This window comes from Rattus rattus, chromosome 1, assembly GCF_011064425.1.
Source record: "Rattus rattus isolate New Zealand chromosome 1, Rrattus_CSIRO_v1, whole genome shotgun sequence".
NCBI lineage: Eukaryota > Metazoa > Chordata > Mammalia > Rodentia > Muridae > Rattus > Rattus rattus.
This window is the reverse complement of record NC_046154.1, coordinates 94,327,871-94,345,379: the sequence shown is the minus strand read 5'-3', so window position 1 is coordinate 94,345,379 and position 17,509 is coordinate 94,327,871. Positions and strand designations below refer to the sequence as shown.

General features: G+C 48.0%; 1 protein-coding gene across 3 annotated transcripts in view; it reads right to left on the bottom strand.

Annotated features, from left to right (window-relative positions):
• Ptpn3 (protein tyrosine phosphatase non-receptor type 3) overlaps positions 1-17,509 on the bottom strand; it is a 114,496-nt gene that overhangs the window by 72,220 nt on the left and 24,767 nt on the right. For all 3 annotated transcript variants that reach the window (XM_032903760.1, XM_032903769.1, XM_032903777.1), the window contains exons 2-5: positions 8,591-8,745; positions 3,390-3,497; positions 3,273-3,315; positions 574-652 (exon numbers count right to left, since the gene is read on the bottom strand). In XM_032903760.1, coding sequence (XP_032759651.1) covers positions 574-652; positions 3,273-3,315; positions 3,390-3,497; positions 8,591-8,728 — 368 coding nt within the window. In that variant the 5' untranslated portion in view covers positions 8,729-8,745. The remainder of the gene's footprint in view (positions 1-573; positions 653-3,272; positions 3,316-3,389; positions 3,498-8,590; positions 8,746-17,509) is intronic.

The following is a 17,509-nucleotide window of genomic DNA, read 5'->3' as shown; positions in this document are numbered from 1 at the left end:
CACTCGCCAGGACCAACCAGAGCCAGCACAGCCTGCAAGCCCTGCGGGGTAAACAGCTTCTACCACAGCCTTCCTTCCCTTATCTACCTCACCAACTTCCTACACCAGCTGATTCACCCAGCAAACAAGCGGGTCCAGCCAGAACCCGTTCTCCTTCCTCACCCCTGCAAACGTGGACCTGATGGATTGTTCCGGTTTCAGCCAAGCCTTGTCATCCCAAGGGACTCCATTCCAGCCCCTCAGATTTCATACCACGTGCCCTGGGGGTGACTACTCTACTCCAGGTCTGCAGTACAAGAAGGAACGAAGCAGCCTCCCTGATCACAATGCTTACCAGATAGAGGCAGGAAGAGAGAGGGTGCCCACATGCTAGACATTATACCAGACTGGGGCTGAAGGACGCAAGCCACACACTAAAAACAAACCCCGCCGTTAAAATTTCAATCCAGTTTTGACTTGTACTTCATGCTGGTCGGAGGTTGTACCCAATCAAGCTAGAAAACAGAGTACACGTTTGGCAGCTACTAATTTGCATATACTGGACGGAGAACGTCCAAGGGAAAAGGTTGTTACCTGGTTTGTTCCTGCTGCAGCGTGTTGGGGTCAGGTATAAAATATCTTACTCGAAAATGCAGGATACAGGGGAGACCTCCTACAACATTTTCCAAAAAAACAAATTAGGTTTTCCCCTTTAAACCACAAAACAGTCCATATACATAGATGCTGCTCTCCCGTAAAGGAAATACTCATCAGCCCACCACAAGCTTTCTATTATTAAAGCCCCGGGTTCAAATCCAGAGTGCTCAGGTTAACTTTATTTATTTTTTTTTTTAAGATTTATTTATTTATACGTGCGACAATGCAGCTGTCTTCAGACACACCAGACGAGGGCATCAGATCTCATTACAGATGGTTGTGAGCCACCATGTGGTTGCCGGGATTTGAACTCAGGACCTCTGGAAGAACACTTGGTGCTCTTAACCACCGAGCCATCTCTCCAGCAAGGTTAACTGTTTAGAAGTCTCCATGTACACTAAAAGTATTTATACAGCATTGGCCTCCACGGTGGCACTACCCACTTCCAGCTGTGTGTTTGCCTTAGGGCCCTATTCAAACAATACCTGCATTAAGAATGTTTAAATTAGCATCTATACATGGAACTCACACAGAACTGCAGCTGCTGACGTTTACATAGTGACTTACACCTTCCCAACGTTTCTAGGTAGCATCTAGAACCTTAAGGCTGCCATAGCTATCTGCAGGCTAAGTGGTTCTACTTTACAGCCGGAGAAATGCAAACAGCTCTCTGGATTAGGTAGCCAGTGACAGGACGAGAACATTCGGTAGCACTGAAGTCCCTGTCTTGATTTAAAAAACAACAACAAAAAAAGCAAAAACAAAAACCCTAGAAGCCATTTTTACAATTTCAGTCCAGAACATATGAAATCGTCACCAGGACCCTGAGTGCTACTCGAATCACTCAGACTTTACTTAGGCATCAATACCAAGTGCCAGTTTGCTTGTGTGGCTAAAACTAGCCATGTGTCTGATACAAGATCAGACCAGTTAGGGTTAGGGCAATGGAAGATCGAGACATGTTGCCAAGACATGGGAGAGACCTTTTGACTTCTTGGTAAATATGCCAAGGTCCTGTCTACTGGCTCACATAGCACTTTCGGGCTCTCTGAAATCCAAGTCCTTCCGTGGGCTGCCTAGCTGGCTGATCCTTCTGCTTATCTCTCCTTCTGCCTTGTTCATCGTGGCTCTACCCCTCCCCCGTATTCCCCAAATCTCTTAGTTCCTTCTTTTGTCACCTCGGAGGGCTGTTACCAAAAGAATCTTTAATGGTAGGTGTGTGCCTCTGTAGCACCTCTAGCTGCCAGTGGGGGGCGCTAGCTCTGCAGGAAAGTTTTTCCTGTCTTTGTCTTAACCTCCTTAGTCTTCCCCTTCCACCATTTGGTGTCTCAGGCATGGTCTCTTTGCTTTTCTTGTTTTTTTTTTTTTTTTCTTTTTTTTCTGTAGATTCAAATTGGTGTGTGTGTGTGTGTGTGTGTGTGTGTATACATGCACATGTGCAGAGTACTATCATAGAATTCCTCTTTTCTACTTCTTCTACACTTGACTATGATAGCAGGGTTCAAATCTGGTTTGGGCTGCATTTCCCAGGCTCAGCACAGTGCTTCGCCTTGCTCTGAGCACTGGGGATGTGTTTGCTACAAGGACAAGCCAGAGAGAGAATGAACACTTGTCTCATGTGACCGGCCACCTCCTGTATGTCAAGAAGGATATGGAGCAGAGCCGAAAGGCCCTGAGAGGCAGTTAAAGCACTTCACTGTGAGACGACCGCCAAGAGTGCTCAGCCACAGGGACAAAGAAGTGAGAGGGAAAGGGAGAGTTAGTGCTTTCCTTCAGATGAAAGGAGGTATCTGAGGAACCCGGAGGACTAGGAGATGGGCTCAGAGACAAGGAGAAAGGCATCTTCTACCGAGGGAGGAGAATGAAGGGCAGTTCAGACAGAGTCCTGTACACTGGTCAAGTTAAGTCTGGGACGTACGGGGTCAAGGAGAGACATGAGGGAGGCCAGGGTGAAAAGGGCTGGCCAGAGGGCAGGTCGGGCACAGCTGGAGTAAGCTGTCTCACTGGGAGCTGAGAGCAATACAGAGGCCCACTCATGATGGATGAGCCAGCGTCTGTGCTGTTGGGAAGTATGAGGGTTTATGTCAGTCTCCCTCTATGTGTATGCATTTGGGTGTGTGCACATGCACTCATGTGTGCATGTGCACGAGGGTCACAGGATGGCGTCAGGTGTCGTCTCCACTGCTCTCCATCTTCGTTTCCTGAGACAGGGACTCTTACTGAACCTGGAGCTCACCCTTCGGCTAGACAGCCTGGCCAGCAAAGTCCAGGAACTCCTGTGTCTGTCTCCAGCGCTGGGAATACAGGCATGCACCACAGTACCCAGCTTCTTATGTCGGTGCTGGGGATCTGAACTCGGGTCCTTACGCTTGTCCAGCCAGCACTTTTACCAACTAAGACACCAATCACCCTAGCCCTTTTATGTCTCTTTCTTAACTGGGCTAAGGAAGACTATCCGTCATCCACTTACCCCCTTAGAAAAGTAACCGAATGCTCCCTTGTCCTGAGCTGCCTCCTCTCCCCTCACCCTCAAAGTAGCTTTAAAGCATCTCTCCCTGATCCCACCGCCCCCTTAAGCTCCTGATAAGGCAGTTCACTGTACACCCAGTGACCAAGCGAAGCGAGATCATACCCACCTTTCAGCTGCTTCCTGAGGGGTTTGCTTGCCTCGAGCCATCTCTGTTGAGTGAGAAAAACAAGCTATGAAACCAACCCAAGCAGGCAGGCAGCACATCTTACATGTGGGCACTTACGGGGGAGTCCACTGGGTCATCGCCATGTTGCAAGCCGAAGTATTCCTTCTCCGTCACGCCCAGGTGGCCATAGGCCATATCCAGAAGCGACTGGCCCAAATCTTGTTTCTAGATCAAAACCAGCAGGTATTAAAATGGAGCAAGAAATAGAAGTCACATTTTTTTTAACAGTACACAAAGAGAAAGTAACATTTTTTCAGAGATTTTACGAATAAATACTTCCCACAGTTAACGAAAGCATTAATAAATTTCAAGTTACAAGGGGAAGATACAACCCTGGAACTTGCTGGCCAAGCAGTCTAGCTCAATCTGGAAACTCCAGGCTCCGTGACATCACGTCTCAAAAAAAGTAAGGTAGGGGCTAGAGACGACTCCATGGTCGAATGTTTCTGGGGCTTGCAGAAGACTGAGGTTCCGGTCTCAGCACCCAAGCTGAGCAGCTCACAACACCTACAACACCAGCCACAGGGGGCCTAATGCCCTCTTCTGGCCTGGTTGCATACACGCTATTAACACAGAGACACGACAATAAAAATGTATCTTGGGTTGGGGATTTAGCTCAGTGGTAGAGCGCTTGCCTAGCAAGCGCAAGGCCCTGGGTTCGGTCCTCAGCTCCAAAAAAAAAAAAAATGTATCTTAGTGGTGGTGCGCATTTTCAATCCCTGCACTCAGGAGTCAGAGGCAGGCAGATCTCTATGAATCTGAAGCCAGCCTGGTCCACACAGAGAGTTCCAGAAAGCTGTGGCTACACAGACTCAAATAAGTAAATGGACTGAATAAGATAGGTGATAGATGGATAGACAGACAGACAGACAGATAGAATGTTGGAAAATAAAAATAAAGAATAATGAAGGAAGATACCCAATGTTGGCCTCTGGCCAACCTGGCCATAAAGGTCCAGGATAATGAAGGATAATGAAAGGCTGATGGCTTCTGAGAAAGAATGCTGTGGGTTATCTTCTGCCTCCAATACATGAGTCTTGCACACACACACACACACACACACACACACACACACACACACACACACACACACACAGAGTGAGCTTAACTTAGCTTTCTTAGGTTACTTCCACCCCTTAGCTGAGGTTCTCCAGTGACTTCCACGTTGGAAAACTCACACATTACACAGCAAACACGCCATGACCCGCTGCGGATTACGCACAGCAAATGCTAATCCCAGGTCAGCTCCTGTTGGCCGCTGGGGGCCCAGCTGCAGCTCCTTCCCCGGGAGGAACCCAGAGAGTGTGCAGGGAGGAAAACTCTCTACTAACAGCTAAAAATACTCGAATGCCATCTAAAACACCCTCAAAGTGACTTGGCCTGTGTCCCCCTGTGGGATTATCTGCCCTGCTGTTTCTCGTCATCTGAAGTGAGAAGCCAGTGGGGACGTTTAGCCACACTTCGCTCCAGAGCGGGACTCAGCGGCCTGCACCAGGGTTTATGGGGCAGCCCCATGTGGGCACTGGGACAGCGCCACAGGAAGAGCCTCTTGCCTTGCTTGGCTGCAGGAGGGGTGACTAACATGGAGTGTCAAACGCTGTCAAGTGCTTTGAACCGGTCAAGGCACAGTAGACAGATTTCTTAGAGGACACGGCAGACAGTGGGGTGGGGACAGGGATAAGGAACCCCTTTGTGTTTAGCAGGATGACAGGGTGGAGTGTCAGCCCTCCCATCTATCTAGGCCCACCCAGTTTGGAGCTGGCTGCACAAACAGAAGACAGCTGGGGACAGTGTTAGGCATGCACGCAGAACCCGCACGGAGCACTTGGGAGATTTCAGATTCTGTTTCAAGAGGTCGACCTCCCAGGATAGCTTTGAACCCAACCCATTGAACTCAGGACAATGCAAGTCAGAAATAGACAGGTATAGAAGAGGCTCTTCCTGTGAGCTTCTGAGAGCAGGTAATGTGCAGAAAGTGGGTCGCAGAGACCAGGGCAGGGAGAACGAAGTAAGGTAGACACTGGCAGCAGCTTCTTCCACGTGACTTCATGGGGTCTGGCCTGTTGTGTATGAACTTGGCTATTTTCAGAATGCAGTACTGGTCCATCCTGAAGGCCTCTGGACCTGCTACCATGTCCTAAGAGAGTCTTCATGGTTTATTTTTTTATTTTTTAAAAGATTTATGGGGTTGGGGATTTAGTTCAGTGGTAGAGCGCTTGCCTAGTAAGCGCAAGGCCCTGGGTTCGGTCCCCAGCTCCAGAAAAAAAAAAAATTATGTATTTTATGTATATGACATGGTCATTGTCTTCAGACACACCAGAAGAGGACACCAGATCCCATTACAGATGGTTCTGAGCCACCATGTGGTTGCTGGGAATTGAACTCAGGACCTCTGGAAGAGCAGTCATGCTCTTAACCACTGAGCCATCTCTCCAGCCGTCCCTTCATGGGTTTTTAAAAACCAATACAGCTCACCCAGTCCTCCAAGTTATCAGATATGCATCTGTCCATCTGTCCGTCCATCCGTCCGTCTGTCCGTCCGTGTGTGTGTGTGTGTGTGTGTGTGTGTGTGTGTGTGTGTGTGTGTTGTGCACAATTATGACTGTGTGTGAAGGTCAAAGGTTGATGCTGTGACATCTTCAGTCACGTCTCACCTCATTGTTGGGACAGAATTTCTCACTGAACCCGAAGTTTACAGTTTCAGCCAGACAGGCTGTTCAGTGAGCCCGGTCTCTTCCCTCCCCAGCCCCTGTGCACGGTTACAGCCACATGTACCATCAGCCATTTTTTTGTGCTGAGGATCTGAACTCCTCATGCTTGTATAGCCAGCAAGCACTCCTCTACCCACTGGACCATCTCTCCAGCACATGAGGCAGTCTCCTCATGCATCAAAACTATCTTCTCACCTACCGTAATCATTACTTATATGTTTTGGGATGTCATTTATGTAACTTGGATTTATTACGTCACTAGCAACTGTAATTTATCGTACACCTGCAAAGTAGCTCTCAGCATCCACTGGCCTTGCCACCGAGGACCAGGCACTGCGGGGCGCCATGCCTGGCACACCCAGACCATCAACCAGTAGCTGCACAATCACCTGACTCGGAGTCGGCACAACACCAAAGCCCTGTGAGCCTCTCGCCTCTGAACTAGAGAATGGTATCCAGGCGTCAATTCTACTCAATTCTAGTTCCCAAAGGAATTAAGATAGAATCTCATGGGCGATGGCGCACAACCTTTTGTTCCAATATCACTGAGGCTGAGGCAGGTGGATCTCTGTGAGTTGGAAGCCAGTTTGGTCTACATCAAATTCCAGGCCATCGGGGGATAAATATACAGTGGGCCCGTAGATAGATAGATAGATAGATAGATAGAGATAGAGATGGAGATGGAGAGAGAGAGAGAGAGAGAGAGAGAGAGAGAGAGAGAGAGAGAGACAGGCAGGCAGGCAGACAGACAGACAGACAGACAGACAGACAGAGTGGGGGAAGGGAAGTACAGAAAGGACAAACTAGACCAGGAAAACACAACAGCGCCCTGCCAGCAGGTGCAATTGGCTCTATCTTCCTGGTACCTCCTTCTAGCCAAGCTCTCAAGACTGCTCGCCCACCACCAGAGTCTCTCTCAGGGATTGCTATGGTAGTCTCTCAGCCCTCTTCCTTCCTGAGTCACTTCAGACTGAGTGATCCTTAAGTTGGGCCATGTCAGGCTTCGATTCAGAGCTCTCAACATTACCCTGTGTAGAAGCCGGTGTGCCCAGGCTCCAGCTGGCCTCTCACCCCATCCCGACTTGGAACCTCTCTGACTTCTCTTATCTCTGGCTCTCCTCTCCCAGGGCTCATGCGGCTGCTGGTGAACTGGACTTTCACCACGTGGGTCCCACGGCTTGTCAGGCTCGGTGGCAGGCACCTTCACCCCCTGAACTATCCTGCCCTTCTCTTTCTTGATACAATAAGTAACCCTCCCATCTTCAGAAGAGCTTAGAGACAAGTCAAGAAGAGAGCTGGCAGTGGGGCGGAAGGCTGGGAAAGAAGTGTCCGCTAATCACTGCCACAGTCTGCACACCTGGGTCCCCTGTGCTGCTGAGAACATTCTCACACCCACAGTATGGGGTAGCCCCCTGGCCATGGTTTCGAAGCACTGGAAATTGTCTTTTGCCTGCACCAAGATCACTAATGGTGGTGAGGAGACAGAGACAGAAACGGGGGTGCAGAGGGCGGGGGAGCGAACAAGGAGCAAGGTGACTGGGTAAACCCCACAAGTCTTTAACCCTGGCTCTTAGTAAGTGGGGACAGACAGATCTCTGCACTTTCCAGGGCAGCGTAGTTTACATAGCGAGTTCAGGTCAGTCAGGTCTACATAGTGAGTCCCTGTCAAAGGAGAAGGTAGGGTAGAGGAGCAGTAGCAGCTACAGCAGGGGTCTGTCCATTTTCATTATGGTTTAAGTGCTATGGCCTTTTCTGGTCACCTCCCTCCCCAGTTTTGTTTGTTTATTTGAGGCCCAGGCTGGCCTCGAACTTCTGCTCCTCCGGAGTCCCTCTCCCAAGTGCCAAAGCACGGCCCTTTACCATCACATTCAGCCCGTCTCCTCGACCACCTTTCTCTTTCTCCACACTTGCTTTGAAACTGGGGCACAGGTGACTTGGGGCTGGAGTTGGGACTTAGGACTGAGACACGAGAAGTCCCTGGGCATAGGTGGTGGCTGGGTGTGGAGCCAGCCGAGGCAGCTGCTGTCCTTGCCTCTCAGAGCTGCTTATGTGAAGATCTGAGATCAAGGGCTCTGAGTAGGAGCCAGCTAGGACCTTAGGACTCCTGCCATCCGCGAGGCTGACCATCTCACAGAGCAGAGCTGTGTGCCCAGGCCTATGCCAGGACACTCGTCCTATCTTCAAGGGGCTCATACATATCCTAGTTTTGTTTTTTGTTTTTTGTTTTTTTTACTGTTTTTAAAAACACAAAGTCACATGGGCTCGAATAAATCGTGTACAATAGTCGTCCATGGACCAGCTGTACCAGGGGGTGGGAGGTGGGGGTGGGGAACCACATCCCAGACATAACAACATTGGAAGACACCAACAGGTTCACAACCCTAAGAATCAAGACAGGAGCACAGGTCCCATGCCCAGCCCCATCTCACCAGTTCTGAGAGCTCAAAAGTTTCATCATTCGGCTGATCTCATTTTCATTTTGTAAACCAAGAAACTTAAAACTATTTGAGAGGATTTGGGCAGAAAAGACAATAATGGAGCACTTACATTAACTTTAAAGGTCTGTACCAAGCCATCTAAAAAGCGTATGCTGCAGGTGACCTCGGATCGAGTTTTCTCTTTGGGCAATTCTGAGGTCCGTGTATTATTAATTCTTCCACCCAACGCACGTAACCGGGAGGTCATAACGGCCGCCGAGTAACCTGTAAGATGAGACACCGATCAGTGCTTTCCAAGGCAGAGCAGGCTGACTTGGATCTCCCACAGTATCAGCTGCAGAGCATGCAGGTAGGAGAGCAGAGTAGCACAACCATCTTTGCATTTGTCTTTGACTTCCAACCACAAGTGCTGAGCCGGTGGCTCTCAACCTGTGGGTCATGGCCCCTTTGGGGGTGGGGGTAGCAAACAGCCTGCTCACAAGGGTCACCTAAGTCCACTGGGAAACGGAGATTTGCATTATGATTCACGGCAGTAGCAATGAGTCGTTATGAGGTAGCAATGAAAATAATTTTATGGTTTGGGGTCACCACGACATGAGGAACTGTATAAATGGGTCACAGCATTAGGAAGGCTGAGAACCACTGCCAAAGCAGAATCCATCGCTCGAAAATGTAATACCATGTTAGGTCAAGGAAATACACGCATGGCTTATCCATGTTTGTCCTGTTACCTCTAAGGCAGTACCTTCTAATTTCCCAGAGCATAATCCCTACCTTAGGTATTTGTAAGTTCTGCAAAATATAATAAGTTATACTACATTAAAATTAAGAATTCCTACTTCTTTATAAAAAAAATTTTTTTAATTTATTTCATTTTGGCTGGAGAGATGGCTCACCAGTTCAGAGCACATACAGTTCCCGCAGAGCACCGTCCCTGCCCCCACATCAGCCAGCTCTGATGGAACCAATGCCCTGCCCTCTTCCTACCTCTGAGGGCAGTGTGCACACTCACTCTCAGAGACATGGGCACACCGAAAATAAAAGTAAAGCATTTCCTTTTTAAAAAGTGGGATGAAATGGAAGTTCTTAGGCAATCGCTTGTCAAAAAAAGGCAAAGCAGAGAGAGCCACAAAATGGAGTCCCACAAGCCCGCTGCAGGACTGACCACAGTGCGGAAGGTGTCCAGCTGTCCTGCTCTCTGAGCTGCTGCCTAGAACATAAATTAACAGGACTACTTTGACAAACTGTTGGGGAAAATCTCTACCAAGCTGAACACACACGTTCTGTGATGTGACAAATCTGATTCCTAGGAATGTGTCCAATAAGACAATAACACGTTTTATTCGCAAATATATAGGTCCAAGACTCTTCATGATACAACCAGACAGGAAGAGAACTAAACTTCCATCGGCGGAAGGATGGATACATCATGGTGCGCTCAGACCGTGCACCTGTACGCAGCCAAGCAGAGAAATGAATCCTCGCTGTGTGCAAAGCAGGATTTTCTTTAATGTACTTTAATTAAACATTAAACACGTTAAGGAGATTACCTAAAACACAATTCCAGGTACTGTAAGTTTAAGACAGACTAGCGGCTGCTTCTGGATCGTCCAGAATGCTTTTGTATGTCCGTTTGTGTGAGGATGCCTTCGAGTGGAAGCCAGAGGTCAACAGAGGCTGATGCCGGGCGACTTCTCTCCACGTTGATTTTTTACATCTTAGGAATGTGTGTGTTTGTGTGTACATGTGCCTCGGTGAGTGTAAGGAGACTAGAGGACAACATGCAGGAGGCGGGTGGGTCCTGGGTGGCAGGGATTGAACTCAGATGGTCAAGCTTGAGGACAAAAGCTTTTGCCTGCTGGGCCGGCTCACCAACACCCACCCTCCACAGAGAGCTCAAGGTGGGACAGCACACAGAGATTTGCATCATTCTGTGACACTAAGGGAGGAGCAAATGCAGATGAAGGTTGTGGGAAGGCACACCTCGCCCCCTCTCCCATGCTGTGCTCCCTGCTATCTGAGTATACCCCACTCATACCGCTCCCTTGGGGAAACCTTCCTAGGTCTCTGAGTCAGGGTGTTAGACTCTCAATTGTGCTCACTGTAATTCTGCACTTAGAAGTCATGGTGTGTGTTTCTAGCTGCATTTCCTACTACACACCAAGCTCCCTGAGGTCTGGTTTGGCTCAGTGTGCCTCTGGCACTCAGCTCTGACCGCAGTCTGTAAGTACTCCAGTAAACCAATAAATGCACGAAAGACTGAAGCAGAGTGAAGCGTCTCCTAGTCTTCCAGGTGATGCTCAAGTTATCCATCCAGGCTTCATCTGCTCTGAGGGACCAAGGCAGAGACACCCAGAGAGAGCACCAAACACCAAGCAGGGCCAGAGGTAAAGACTGAGGCAGTGGGAACAGAGATGTGTGTTGCTCACTTGAGGGCAGGCTGAAAAAAATCAAACCTCTGGGATAGCAGGGACCACAGAGCAGGCTGAAAAAAATCAAACCTCTGGGATAGCAGGGACCACAGACCAGGTACAGAAGTCTACAGAGGCTGTGCAATGAATCCTGAGTCCTAGCGATACATTTAAGGTGCTGTCGGTAAAGTTCTATAACTAACCAGGACAGGAAACCTCAACTACTAATTATAAGATAAAACGTTCCTAGGGACTGACAGTACAAGAAGAGAAAGAAAGAAAAGAGAAAAAGCCAAACACACACACACACACACACACACACACACACACACACACACACACACACACTCAATCACAGAAATTTCCACCCACCCAGCCACCCACCACCCCCACCATGCCCTTTTCAATAAAAATGTCACTGGAATCAGGGATTCATTTTCTGAGTAATACAAAAAGTTATCAAAAGACAACAAATGTGTTCCCGAATGCTTTGTCCCACAGGCAACTGAAAATGTCAGCTGCTGCCTGCTTCTTCTTTAAGAATCCCAGGTGGACTGTGTTCTTTACAGATACACTAGCATAGCTGTGAAGTACGTTGTTATTAACGGGGAGCGGCCCTCAGAGCTTCCCTGGGAACTTTTGTAAATTATTCTTGGTCCCATCTCCCATGGGCATTCAGTGCCCTGGGCCTTTGGGAACCCCTCAAAGGGCAGCCTGGGAGCTGAAGTCCAGACAACGGTTCTTCACATGGCTGGCCTCAGAACGCAGCTAGGTCTGCAGGGCAGATAAAGTATCCTCACACAGACCCCGAACAGAAAGCCTTCAAGGAGGAACCTGGGAATGAAAGCGTCGGGAGCCACCATGCCAAGCACAGGCAGGGCTTTGCAAATCGCTTTCCGCCAGACGACCTCTTATTCCTGTGCCAGCATTGCGAATCCTAGCACTGAAAACTGAACCCTGGTTGATGATGCTTCCCAGCACGGTCAGAGCATAATCAGGGAGCCTTTCCCCTCCCCCCTGATTGTCACATGAAGAAAGGAAGGCCTTGGAACCTAAGGACAGTTCCATTGAAAGATAATTCATGAAAACTGTAGAATATTCTTCCTGCGATTGTCCCTAAACCAAACTTTGATAAGAGCTTGCTTGACCTTGACGCTAAACTACATATTATCAAGCCAGGAGGTGTTTCCAGATTGTCTTGAAATTGTATCTTAAACAATCTGGCTGGACAATAGACGCTGACTAATTGCCCTGTTTCCTGTAGCTCGGCAATTGTGGGGAACTCTGGGTTTCTATGGCTTCCTTTATAAGCCTCTTAATTCTAAACAAAGCCAAAACCCAAACAGGAACACACTGGCCTCAGTAACCGCGGACATCGCAGCTGCAGGCGAAGTCACTGACATCATGGGAGCTGAGCCCTATTTGCACAACGTTTCAAATCAAAGAGCTGTGAGATAGCTGGAACACTGGCTGTGGTTCTACTGTGATTCAGACCTTAATCAAAGATGATATTCCGAAAACATATTATAGAAAAAGCATGATCTCATTATGCACACAGCTGGGGCTCAGTAAAGACTGCAGGGTTAGAGACGGAGTCCACAAGGTGCCTGGCATATTGTAGGGGACCTGAACTAGATATACAAAAAAGGCACTGCTTACTTATTGCCACTGAGATGGGGTCTCATGTAGCCGAGGCTGGTGTCCAATTTACTACATAGTTGAGGTTGGGTGTAATCCTCCTGCCTCCACCTCCCAAGTGCAAGTACATGCGATCATGCCTGAATACAAGGCTCTTAATTAACGCTAAGTTTCCGATGTGGACAGGAACTGACGGAATCCAGATTTTGTAGGGCTAACTTAATGTCAAGTACCTGACACATTTTTAAAGGCTTCACTTCGACAGTGTTACCCCCTTTTAAACAACTCACTGGTGATCAAAGGCAGCTGCTGCTACAGATGTTATACGCCTCTGGAAAAAGAAAGAAGGAAATCAGGCCTTTAATTCAGGAATGTATGTTTCTCAGGGCCTAGGATGGAGCTACGCTGGTAGTGCTTTGCCTGTGTAGAGGCCTGAGGCCCAGGGTTTGATCCCCAGCCCTGCGTAAACTGAGCAACATTAATCCAGCCCCTCAGAAGTAAATGGAGGCAAGGACAGCAGAAATGTAAGGTCATAAGAGTTTCAGAAAAAGACAAATATTGATTCCATTTAATTTAATTTACTTGAGACAGGGTCTTATGTAACTTAGGCCAAGAAGCTTCTAGGCAGAGGAGGACAGACCTAAAAAGTCTTGGTGCTCCTACCTATTAGATGCCAAGATTACAGGTGTGCCCCACCACAACCAGATCTTTTTTTTTTTTTTTAAAGAAAACAGTCTGGATTTATAAACAACTGTGTGAGCGTTCTGTGTAAGTGAACCATGGGTGAGCCTCGTGACTAGAGCCAACCCAGGTAATCACATTCAGACTGACCTTGCCAATACTGCCATCTAGTGGCCAGCAGAGGAAAGTACTCGCCTCCAACTTTAGGACCTAGGGTGAGACACCAGTTGGTTGGCTCCGATCTTGTTCACCATATGTAACAATTTCTCTGCGGCTCAGCTTCTCCATCCTAATCCTTCTTCCCTGCTGGGCTAAGGAAAGCTTTCCTCCTCCCTCTTTTTTTTCTTTCTAATGAGTATGAACAGAAGCAAGGTGGATAGGGAGATTTCTAGCACAGAAAGGAACACAATGTTCCATCAGCCTTGCGAAGCGATGACTCAATCAAATCAATAGCAATTCTCATCAATTATCAATATTTAATGGATGGAACATGGAGGGTTTATTTGGCCGCTAAGAGAGTATCAGTAGTGCCCTTTATTCTTTTTTGCCGGGAACATGGAAGCTGGGCTGCATTTTGTATTCATTTAGTCCTGGTGCAGGAGGGGAGGGGTGGGAGTGCGGGAAGTCAATCAGGCCCTTAACAATCACATCACATGCTTTATGATTCTCCCAGGAGGGGAAAAAAAAAACATAAGCCAGTTCTTCAACCACTGCCTCCACCTGACATATAATGCCCCCAGGCCCTCTGGCTTGGGACCAGGATAAGGTGCCCTTAACACTGGAATGGAGGTGAGAAGGCCTTCGTACAAATAAAACTGCAGGTGTGGGGAGATGATTCCATGGATAAGGCACTCAGCATCTAGCATGAGGACTGGAGTTTGGGAGTTTGGATCCCAGCACCTACATAAAAACCAGGCGATGTGGCCACCTGCAAACCCTGCACCCAGAAGAGGAGGCAAGCAGGCTCTCTGGACTAGCACAATCTACAAGGTCCTGGGTGAGCGAGAGAAGATATCAGTAAACAAAATGGAGCCCGATGTTAGAAAACATCTACCAAACCTGTTGCCTCCATGGGCACCTCTAGTCACATGGGTGACACACACAATTTAAAAAAAATAAGAGGGAAATAGGTGTGAGAGTTTATCCCTTAATCCCAGGACTCTTAAAGCAGAAGCAGCTGGGTCCCTTGCACGTGCCTGAGACACAGACACACATGCTCCATGTGCACGCACGGACATGCTTACAGGACCAGGGTTTGCTCTCAAGCGCGTGCTACAGGTCTGATTATCGTTTTTACCTCTAAACATTTTGGCACGGATCTCCCTCCCAAGACCAAGCCGATTGATCTATGTCAAGATCACAGTGAAGCTACGGCACTCGAGAAAGCAAATGTTAACCAACTGTTTGTCTTAGAGCTGATAGTAACATTCTACAAATTATTCTGATTCGTTCTTTCCTCCTGTCCCAGGATGCAATCTGAAACCATGTTTAGGTTTACGGTCAGAGAGAAGACACACATTAACAACCCCCTACCCTAAGACAGTGACACAGGCAACCTGAGAGCCATACACTGTCAACCACCACTTCCGGGATTTCCTCTGGTTCTGCTCCTCTGTGCCTATAGCCAGGGTGTTGGGGCCAGAGTGCTAGGTCAGTTCCTGAGCCTATGCTACAAGCTGCTTCCCAGACCTACATAAAAAGCGTAGCTCAGCGGCTGTCCCATCCCTGGGCGGGCTGAGTGCTTCCTAAACCACTGCTGATGAAGTGACAGATTTTCCAGTCTATAGGTCAGTGCCGTGACTAACCCAGGTGTCAAAACCGAGAAGGAAAGTTCAAAAGTGCTGTCGCCTTTCGATTATGTAACCCGATGCCTTGGCTGGTTCCCTCGGAGTTGGTGTCACGCAGACACCAAGTCCTCGTCACTCTGTACCCCTCTCAGACGGAGTGTGGAAGAGATGTGTTTTCTAAAAAGGAGCAGGGGGTGGAGGGACAGTGGGATGGGGGCTACATTTGGCTTTGCCAAATGCTTTAAAGTTCAATTCAGCCAAATGACTTAAAACTGAGCCGTTTTAGTTTTTGCTTGTAAAATAAAAAACAAAAAACCCACATATGTATGCATCAAGACGGCTTCACTTGATCAACTTTAATTATGTGCAGCTGGTAACAAAATCATGAGGTAACATGTGTAATCTCACCTTTTCCCTCATGGCTGCGACTCGTGCAAACTGATAAGCCCTGCCCACTGTCCTTCCCTTCTTAGATACAACACTGTGTATCAACACGAAGGGGCTGGCTCACCGCTAAGGTTGGTTTTCCTTGTTCAGAGTGCTAAACACTTGGTAAAGAAAGGTACTTGCTGGGCAGGCAGCGCAGGCCATGGATAAGCCCAGCATCAGGAAGCAGAGATGGGAGAGGAAGCTGTGGCCTTTGTCTCAAAGAGTAAGGTGAGGGAGTGAGGGAGGAGGAGTCCCAATATCAACCGTGGGCCTTCATGGGCACACACACACCCACAGCACACACACACACACACACACACACACACACACACACACACACACACACACACACACACACACACACACACACACACACACACACACACCTACTAAGTCAGCAAAACAAGTCTTTACAACAAAGCATCTTCATAGTCATTGCTAAAGTAGTGCTAAAATCTAGTAAAAAAACCTCAAGCTTATATTAAACAACAACAACAACAAAACACACCACCAACAATACAAACTTTTAAAATAATACTTTTAAAGCTTAAAGCTTAGGGGCTGGAGAGTTGACACAGAGGTTAAGATAGCTACTTCTCTTCCAGGGGACCCTGGCTCAATTCCCAGCACCCACTTGGCAGCCCACAACTGTCTGTAACTCCAGTTCCAGGAGATCTGATACCCTCACACAGACATGCAAGAAAAATACCAATGTACATTAAAAAAAAAAAAAAAAGTTAAAGCCTGCTAATCGAGGATAATCACAATTGGTGTAAAAAAAAAAAAAAAAACCAAACCTTGCATATGCATTTATAAAATGGATACTTATCATCAGAAGTGCATTTAAGAATTAGCTGTCTTGACTTTCATGTAACTCTACTCAACTTTTCCCACGCCACCAATCCTCATGTTTCCGGGCTACAGCTGCAGAAGCAGGTCACTTGTTCCCTGGCCTTTAATTTGTTCAGAGAGGGGACCTCCCAAAGAAGCCCCTCACCCCCAAAGCTGTGCTGAAATAATCTGTCTGATCAATTCAATTTGAACCGAGACCGATAATTAAAGCCCTTGTTCTCTGACGACTTCAAAATGTCAAAAATACTTTTCTCATTCTAGAGCCCGGGGTTTATCTTTAGTTTTTTATTTATAGGTTGGACACCATGACACTTTCAAAACTAACAAAATTAAAGTTAGCCTGGACACTGGGAGGTTAAGAAGTGGCTTAAGCTCCTCAGAGCACAGGATTGGAAGGCAGGCTGTGAAGCCCCGGGCGGTGGAGAGGTCGCCTATAAACTTTGTAATAGAAAGGGAAACACGTTCCAGCCCTGCACGCCTCAGTTACCTCGGGCCATAGCTGCCTCGGGCAAGAGGAAGCCAGGCCCAGCACAGGAGGGTGACAGCCCTGAGTAGGTATGAGAAGCCTTTTTCCAGGGGAATCGAACAGGACAGAGGCAACCGAAACTACCCAGGTCCCAAGCTGGTCTTCTCCGGGCTGATATCTGTTAGGGAGGGAGACTGTTGAGAACAAGAGTTTTATTAGTTATTTTTAATACTTGGGAAGATGTTGTCATGCTGAAACCACACCCTCACATTCACAGAACCCACCACTCCTTTCTGGGTTGTTTCTTGGCAGACACATAAGACCCTGGAAGCACTCGAGTGCTGACCCTTGCCCACACAGTCACCCAGCAGTCACTAGTGAACCTGTCCTGTTCTCTGTCGTCTTCGTGAATCCAGGAACTTAAGAGTCACAAACCTGCCTGCTTGCTGGGGCAAACGGGACAAACACAATCTCCAGGGATGGCCGGTTCTGACCAGGACACACTGTGGTAAGACTCTTGAAGAACTTACTTAAATTTGGGCCAGGTATCTCCCAACAGCCTTCAAGTACTCTCCAAATTCCGGCCTTCTACGAGGGTATTTCGGTCGACCCCTCCCCTGCCCTGCCCCCAGGACCTGTAGATCTTGTTTATAATTACTTTTGGCTTCCTTTGTTATTACTTTGGCAAAGGAGTTCCGGACCATTCACTCACTCAATATTCATTTACTCGGGCCCCAGGCCAAGCCAGGAAGTGGCCAGCGGGT